The sequence below is a fragment of the Zea mays genome, chromosome 10 (assembly GCF_902167145.1).
Source record: "Zea mays cultivar B73 chromosome 10, Zm-B73-REFERENCE-NAM-5.0, whole genome shotgun sequence".
NCBI lineage: Eukaryota > Viridiplantae > Streptophyta > Magnoliopsida > Poales > Poaceae > Zea > Zea mays.
The window spans coordinates 140,899,334-140,908,020 of NC_050105.1; the positions used below are offsets into that span (position 1 = coordinate 140,899,334).

At 44.0% G+C, this 8,687-nt stretch overlaps 2 protein-coding genes across 2 annotated transcripts; one reads left to right on the plus strand and one right to left on the minus strand.

The window, feature by feature from the left end:
- Positions 1–779: 779 nt before the first annotated feature.
- On the plus strand, positions 780–1,417 carry LOC118473611 (uncharacterized). Its single transcript, XM_035963524.1, has one exon. The coding sequence runs from the start codon at positions 839–841 to the stop codon at positions 1,268–1,270; it is 432 nt and encodes a 143-aa protein (XP_035819417.1). The 5' UTR covers positions 780–838; the 3' UTR covers positions 1,271–1,417.
- A 3,089-nt stretch (positions 1,418–4,506) lies between these two features.
- On the minus strand, positions 4,507–5,926 carry LOC100192619 (OSJNBa0084K11.10-like protein). Its single transcript, NM_001137834.1, has 3 exons — positions 5,751–5,926; positions 5,423–5,556; positions 4,507–4,876 (listed from the first exon to the last, which is right to left on the minus strand). Exons 1-3 carry the CDS (start codon positions 5,883–5,885, stop codon positions 4,702–4,704), a joined length of 444 nt encoding a protein of 147 aa, NP_001131306.1. The 5' UTR covers positions 5,886–5,926; the 3' UTR covers positions 4,507–4,701.
- Positions 5,927–8,687: the final 2,761 nt, after the last annotated feature.

Consider the following 8,687-nt stretch of genomic DNA (forward strand, 5'->3'; position numbering starts at 1 on the left):
AAAGGGTGCTCCAAAATTTGTTGGAAAGCTTAAACAAAGTACTACAATTCTCTTATAATTACTAAGAGCTGATTCTAATTTTAACTTAGCCAAACAATCCAATTTTCGAAACCTGTACAGAATTTAGGCAGATTCTGAAACTGGACTTGGAAAAATCATAACTCCTAAACTGCTAAGCCTATGGTCATAAAATTTTTACACAAGTAAGATAAAGAGATTATCTACAAGTTTTATATATAACACTTCTACAGAAAACATGATCTGATTCACTCAATTATTACCACAACAGAGGAGATGTGTGCAGCAAAATTCAGCTCAGGGACAATCAGATTCCCTAAGCAAACATCTCCACAAGTACCTATGCTAATCGCAAAAGAGTCACCGACCACCTAACTATTTGGCCCATCATTCAAGATGACAATTATAGATAGCGAAGGAACTCACCCAAAATTAAATTCAGCTCGGAGACTATAAGCACCACGTCGAGCTACAATTTAGCCCATACGTCGAGTACCTAATGAACGACACCTCGAGACTTCGCTTTCATTCAACCAAACTTCCAGGGATTTCTCTCCTCACAAGCACACCATACATACACATGATTAGCATCTAATAAATCGGCGTCGAATACATGTACCGGAGAGAAATAAACACAAGGAAAACAATGGGTCCTCACCGGGATTCGACAAGGTCACAACTGGGGCTGCACAAATCGAGGTGGAGCTTGTTGCTGTATTTCATCGAGCATGCCAAGGGCACTACATAGAGGTGATTCTATATCCGCTGCTGCTGCGATTGTACGAAACCCTACGGGAGACGCAGCCATGGGGAGGAGTAGATGCGTGGGTTTTCCATGGAAAACAAGAGGAGAAGGGGCGCCATGGCTTCTTGCTGCAGGAAAGAAAATCGTCATCCATGGAAGAGGAGGTCGGCGGCCATGGCTGATGAAGGCTCTGCACGGCTGGCAGCATTGGGAACTTGCGAGCAACCATTAGGGAGCGGCTCGACGAGCAGGAGAGGGCAGCACCGGCATGGAGAGAAAGATGAAGGGAGACGTCGTGCTCATCAACAGGAAGGGAAGGAACAGGGCAGCCGACGTTGGGGCTGTGCGTCCATACCATGGGCAGCAGGGAGGGCGCTGGACAGAGGGCAGGGGCGAGCTCCAGGGAGGAGCGTCAAGCTGCAGCAGGGAGGGGCGACCATGGCAGGAAGGGGAGGGCGCCATGGGAGAGACGTCGAGAGAGCAGGGATGACCAGCGAGGCTCTGTAGGATCGGCGCCTAGGGAGGAGGCGACGTGAAGAAGCTGACTTCCTATGCGCAGGGGATGAGGGAGAGATCACGGGTGAAGAAACTAGAAGCCTCTGCCCTGCATACACGGATAAGTAGAAGGAACGATAGTGGCCAAGTGAGAAAAAATGTGAATTCTCCTCTCTTAAAAACAGAAACATAATTGTTTTCCTATTAGGATTTGGATAAGAGGTTGAGATCGGCACCAGGAATGGTTGCTTCGCGAAGGGGATAAGTCAGATGGTTTAGGCGGTGGAAGGGAGAAAAGAAATTTAGATTTTTGTTTTTTTTCTCCAATTCTTGTTACAAAAGACTACACAGATAATTTAGTTTTCAGATTAAAGCTACGCGTGATGTAAACCGGACGAAACACAAGATACCCGTCAAACTAGTACAGACTGCGCCTGATTTAATTTAGAGCAGATAATTTTATCTGCAGTCTGAACAGGGAAACAGATTAATTATGAATACTCAGTTCGGTTCTAGTTATCTCGGTCTGATTTAACTTTGCAGTAATATTGTTGTCTTCGAGTTCTAATAATATTTGCTTGGGCCAAAATCACAAGATTGGGTCGGGATTCCAAATTCATGTTCTCTTAATCCGTAGATTTTTAAACAGACACAAGGCTCGACATTTCGCGAAATAAATACGCGAGATCGATACAACATCGAAATTGTGATCCTTTCAAAAGCGATGACACGCATCGTTTACGTGGGCGAGAGGCTGTGCGCTGTCCAGGCACCGGTTAACGCTCGCCACACGTCACAATGCCAGGCCGCAGAGGGACGCGCACAACGCAGGCGCGCGGAAATTAAAAAATGGATTCTACAGAACCAGATCCGATTTCAAAGGTTAGAGTTTGGGCAAGACGTTGATGGCTCAACCCAAACGATATTGGATCTGATGTTTCGGAAGATTACTAAAGTCTGAATTTTTGCAAACTAAATTGGTTTGGAAAATTTAGATAGATGGAGACAGACACGATATCAAAATCGTGATAAACAAAGATGATTAAAATTTAATGACCTTTACATTCACGGCTATCACGTGTTAAAGTCCGCACTCGCGGTCGAGCAGACGATAAACACCTGGGGTGTTACATCAGCCTCGACCTCGGAGGAATCACCGCCTCGCCCGACCTTGGGCTCAGACCGACCACGCCACAAGGGGGGCCATCATTACCCTACCCCTAGCTAGCCCAGTCTACGGGGAACATGACAGGCGTCCCATCTGGCTCGCCCCGGTAAAACAAGTAATGATGGCACCCCGCGTGCTCCATGACGACGGCGGTTCTCGGCCCCCTACGGAAGCAAGGAGACGTCAGCAAGGATCCGACAGCCCCGACAGCTGTGCTTTTACAGGGCTCAAGCGCTCCTCCGACGGCCACGACGCCACATGAACAGGGCTCCAACACCTCTCCGACAGCCACGTCGGCATGTACATAGGGCTCTGGCTCCCCTCTGCTAGACACGTTAGCACACTGCTACACCCCCCGTTGTACACCTGGACCCTCTCCTTACGTCTATAAAAGGAAGGTCCAGGGCCCTCGTACGAGAAGGTGGTCGCGCGGGAGAACGGGCTGATGCGCAGTCTCACGCCCTCTCTCTTTCTCTCCCTCGCGAACGCTTGTAACCCCCTACTGCAAGCGCATCCGCCCTGGGCGCAGGACAACACGAGGCTGCGGTTTCCGCTCACTGGTTTTCCCCCCTTGTGCTCCGTCTCACGCCGACCCATCTGGGCTGGGACACGCAGCGACAATTTACTCGTCGGTCCAGGGACCCCCCAGGGTCGAAACGCCGACATCTTGGAAAATAGAAATTCCTAGAAAAATTGGGTTCCTAAACTGACCCTAAATTAGAAAAAAAGGTAAAATACTTTTTTCATGCTACTTTTTTTAGCACTGTGATTACTGCTACTTGAATCGTGATTGCCATTTGTTAGAGAGGAGATGAATTCATGACCCTCGGCCTTACCGATTTTATTCCGTCCACGTGAACGTGTCTATGGCCGAGCATAGCCGAGTGGCCGATTTTTTTTTTTCTGAAACAAGCAGGCAGGAGTTCTACCTTATATATTGATAAGAAGAGAAATGCCTTAAAGCAAAAGAGTCAATACACAAGCGATGTCAAGCACAACAGATACTCTCTAAACATCCCTTAGCAACTAAAAAAGGCACACAACAAGCAACCTAGCTAAGTTGACGAAGCTAAGAGGGTAGCTAATTGCCTAGCCCCGGCTGCAATCCAGGCTGCCGCGTCGCATTTAATCAGAGTTATGGCCGATTTTATTCCGGAGCATAGCCGAGTCGCCGAGGACCTTGGCGTCTTGGTGATCGTCAAGTCGGCGGAAATGGAATCGAGGACTATGCTCCGCGCATCGAATCATTCGAAGAAGCTTGGCGTGGCTGCTTGCTCGCCCCTACAAATCGTGGCAAGGCTGGCTACCTCTAACTCTGGATCACCCCATAGTTTCTAACTCTGCATTTTCCATTATCCATGAAACTTAGGTGGATTTTTCCCCTTTCCTATTGGGGGGGGCTGTAGAGTATGGTTTCATGGTTTGCCTTTACTTCTGCCGTCGATGTCTTTTGAGACAACCAATTGACTTGTAGTTATGATTGTTTTACCGTATCATTCACTTGAGTATCATCCTATTTCTTTCAGATGAACTTTATTTCAAAATATTCCGTGGTGGATAGATATAAAAGTATACACACTGCAAAAAAAAAAAAGGTGGAGCTGCGATGGGGCATTTGATATTGCAAATAGATTAACAATCTGGACACTCTATTGATACCTTTTTTTAAAACAATTTTATTGATTTCTCCGTGTACCATGTACCTAAACCTTGGTCAACAGCTGAACTATAATTTAGGATGGTGCTAACGTGAAGAAATGTCCTTGCTGACAAATGTATCCACTTCGACCAGTTTACCTTCTTTTTTTTAATGCAGTGGAATAATTAGCGTTCATGATTTTTACTTATTTTTTTTTGTTTCGTTATTGATCCCTACTCAGGCTCACAAGCTTGATGAACATTTGGTTAGCGCTAGCCGCTTTTTATGGATTTCCAACACGAATATACTTTGAAACCTGAATACAAGCAATATTGCAACTCGTATTTTTGAAGAAGTCAAGGTTTCACATGACAGAACGTACGTCGTAGTGGCAAGCAATGATGTAATGACAATTAAATTTCTTATCAGTATCTTGCTTTTATACGTGAAGCAACATGATTATCCATACTTGTTACTTGATCTCTCAAGCAATACTGGAAGATAGATATACAATTAAATTAAATTCCATATGGGAAATAAGTCGCAGCTTATTGAACCCAAAATATTATCAGACACATGAATCACATCCACATTTCCTGATTCCCCCACGCCCCAGCTTATCCTTGGCGGGGACACCTAAAAGATGGCAAGAGCATCGACGTTTGGCTGGCGTGGAGTTGATGAGCAGAATATGGCGGTACATCTCTCCTGCGGAACGTATGGGATAGCATTAGCATGCTTGTTGCTTCTGCCATTCCCATCCATGGACAAGGCAGGCGTGTTCAGATAAGCATAAGCACTCCTTGTCCACCTGCACCCAGTGGGAGAAGATGATGGTGGTCTGTCATATCTCAAATGCACTTGGATGATTAAGATTCTTCTCCAAGGACGTAAGCACCAGGATATAAGCACACGGAACCAAAAGTTTATTTTTATATACATATGAAAATAGCCATGTTGGTACCACATCACCAGAAAATGTTTTCTTTAACTTGTATTTGCTGCTTAAAGTATGTTGTACATAGAGTATCTAGTCTTGGTTCCTTAGTCAAGTTGATAAGCATGCATATTCTTGCTAGCCTACTACTCATTTTTTTTGTTTGTTTGATAAGATAGTACCCGGGACAATAGCTTGTATGGCATTCTGACAGGGAATCCAACTAGGAATTGGATGGAGTGGGTTACAGATTGTTTTCCACACTGGGCCAGCACTATCCGGCGTCCAAAGGATGATGGAGCTTGCTATTTTGGAAAGGCGCGCACTAGCGACACAGCAACTACAGAAAGCAGGCAGAAAGAATGGACGGCTTTCGCTCAAAAAAGAAGAATGGATAGCGTGATCCTGCGAAGGGATTACCAGTGTTTGATGCCAACGATCTGTGCCTCGGTAGTGCCACCGGTGGCAGCTGCCGCTATGGCTGATCCGTCTCCTCCGTTCCCCTCCATGAGAATCTCCCTGACCATTTGCTCGTAGAGCACGTAATCTTCCATCTGCTTCAAAAAAAAACTCGATTCATCAAGTCACACGACCGTAATAAGAGCTGAAGAACATGATCATGCCATCATGGTATGGTATACCATTAGTTTCTGTTCCATCTGATGTTTTTTTTTCTGAAACCTCGGTTGGGCTTTGGCTGCACTGATAGATAACGCAAAGATACAGTTGGTCAACTGCATGGACTGACCTTGAGTGTCTTGGCCGTGATTCTTGCAGCTTCCTTCTCGGCAGCGAGTCGCCGCTCCTCTGCTTCCACTTCCTTCCTGCTCCAGAACTCGTCGATCTCCGCTCTTGTGATGCTGTAGACCGGGACTGCTGCCATGTTCGTCCAGATCTAGCTTCTGGGAAGCAGGAGTTGGTGGCTGCAGAGGAGAGGGCACTGGCAGTCTGGCACGCGGATGGCCGGTCTAGCACTCTGCCGCCTTTGTTTCTTCCGTGGAGCTGTTCTTCCCGGCTAGATTGAGGCGTAGCCAGGTTCTCTGTCTTTCACACACACGCACATATATATCTTTATCTGAAGTATCTTGCACCACCACCTACAGGTCATGGGTGCAGTAACCCGTGCTTCTAGTGGAGAATGAATGAATGATGGGTTAGGGTGGGTTGGGTCCCGTTCCGTCTACTCTTCTCAACCATCACTTGTGCAACTTTTGTTTCTTCAACTGAGCAAGTGGCTTAAAAATGAAGATGAAGGAACACATGAAGAAAGGTGGTTGGGTTATTTGATGAAAACGACTAGATTACAAGACTAGAGTGGGTGCACCCTTCACATCATCGCTTGTATGTTTTCAATTAGTTCACCATAAGTTTTAGCAGTTGAGGCTTCGTAGGACCAAAGCAGTCAATCAGGTAATAGGAACCACTTTAGACTTTTTTCGGTTGCATGGGGATCGGAAGGGATTGAGAAGATTTAAATCCGTTTCTACTCATATTTCACTAGTAAGGGATTTTAGGGTTTGTTCGGTTTGGAGGGGATTAAATCTCTTTCTAGTTAAAATTGAATAGAAAGATATTTAATCTCCTTCAATCCCCTCGAATCCCTTAAACCGAACAAGCTCTTAGGGTTGTTTGGGAGCAAGGGAAATGGAAGGAATTGAGTGGGCTAAAATCTCCTTTCCGTTCAATTTTAAATAAAAATAGAAAGAATTTTGGCCCTCTCAATCCTGTCCAATTTCCCCGCTCCAAAAGAGTTTTGCATTTCAGTGTGTAGTCCTGATCATCGGCTGTTAATATCAAAAGCCAGAAAAGGATGAAGCTAAGTTCTATATATCACAAAAATACTTCGCAACGAAATCGACTTCAAGTTCAAGCACACATATGGCGGACTTTTCGCCTTCAACCCAAGTGGTGCACATGGCATGGTGACGACGACACGAGCAAAAGATCACATCTAAATTAGATAACGATTATAGATTATAGCTCTGTATCAACAATTTTTTTTTTGACCCAATACAAATTATTGATCGTGATAAGGGCACGAGCTTAACACAATGGGAAAGGGCCAGCAACGAGTCCCCTCTCAAAGAGAAGAGCATATTGCACAAGCTCTACAAGGCAAGCTAGAGGATGGCTCAGTTAAATTTATTTTAGCAATTCGCAAAATTGTTGGATCACGCAACCATCGATGTGGATGAAGACATAAAAGGACCACAAATTGCCTTATGCTCCATTTAGATGTCAATATTGTAAAACATGGAATTGAATTGGGTTCAATACCAAATCAGTCATAATACTGAAATGAGATATAATTTCAATTCTATTGTTTCGATGTCACGGAATTGGAGTTTAGAATTGTGTGATTTAATTCCACGCAATTCAAAGGGGTGATGCTCTATATTTGAAGATGAGTTTCTAGTTATTGACCAATCCCCTTGAATTGGATCTCTGATTTCAAATCCCAATTCCATATGCAATCAAACAATAGAATTCAGAAAAAACTGATTACAATTTCTTATTTCTGTGCTTCAAGTTTTACATCCAAACGGGCTATTAAATCAATTGATCAAGCAACTAAAACTGGATAGTGAAGAAAATACGAAAGAGGTTGATAACAATGAGATAGTTGTTTTGTTTAAGTTATATATTTTTTGCTTAATTGTGTGATTGCATGAAATTTTATTTTAATAAAATGTTGTGTTTTATTTTAAATAAAATTGTAAAAAAAAGTTGATACGATGACGAGGTGACTGATGGCAGACAATAAAATTTTGTATACTAAAAATGTTATGGTAGATAAGGACGATAACACGGTCTAGGATTATAGTGTAAACCCTAAAACTGAGCTAAGAGTTGGGTATTCCTTTTATGTTTTTTTAAGGAATAATACTACGAAGTTAAGTAAACATAAAATAGGAATACCTTCAATCTAGTAGGACGAGTTATTCACCACAAGAAATTTAAAGAATGCCCTTAAATATATTCAAGATAAAGTGGCTCTAGGTAAAAGAGAAAACATTGTTTTTCCCTAAACAAGTAAGATAATGAATATTTATTTTTCTTCTTACTTGGGATTTGATCACACACACTCAAGAGTAATAATTCTTCCAAAAAAAATAACATGGGTGCATAACATACTTTGAACCTTTAACTAAACAAAGGAATAAAATAAATACATAAAAATATATTTTTTGCATTATGGCAATATTTTGGATTGTTGCATTTTAACAGAAATTTGAACTTGGATTTTATGTGGATTTGAAAACTAAAAACAAAACAAATAAGAAAGAAAACAAAAAAAAACAAAATAGGGATACCTGCGTTATGGGCCGAAGTTTCCCAGCTGGCCCAGTTCCACTTCCGTGCACCACTATTGCTGAGCCGATGACGCTTGGGCCCCACAGGTCGGAACCAGCCTCTTCTCCTCCCTATCTCTTCTCTGCGTCCGAGCTGTGCGCGGAGGCTCCCTAACTAATTCCCAGCAAATCCTCCGTGATTCTAGTGGGTCTGCGACTATAAAAATCGAACCGAGCCTCCTCTCCAGCGGTCTCCCCATGGCGAGCACCCTACGGCGGCTGGGTTTCTTCGTCGTACGTCGGCGCCCCTGCTTCCCATGGCACCTCACCGGCCGTCGCAACTCCACCGTGCACGCGTCCCTGCTAGCGCCTGCCGTCGACGTCCCTGGCCG

Bases quoted from the DNA above. Each gene is read 5' to 3' on its own strand.
- LOC118473611 (XM_035963524.1), top strand. From the start codon at position 839: ATGCGTGGGTTTTCCATGGAAAACAAGAGGAGAAGGGGCGCCATGGCT.
- LOC100192619 (NM_001137834.1), bottom strand. From the start codon at position 5,885: ATGGCAGCAGTCCCGGTCTACAGCATCACAAGAGCGGAGATCGACGAG. The intron at 5,557-5,750 runs GTCAGTCCATGC...TTTTTGAAGCAG, and splicing joins TCACGGCCAAGACACTCAAG to ATGGAAGATTACGTGCTCTA. The intron at 4,877-5,422 runs GTAATCCCTTCG...CACTGGGTGCAG, and splicing joins ATCGTTGGCATCAAACACTG to GTGGACAAGGAGTGCTTATG.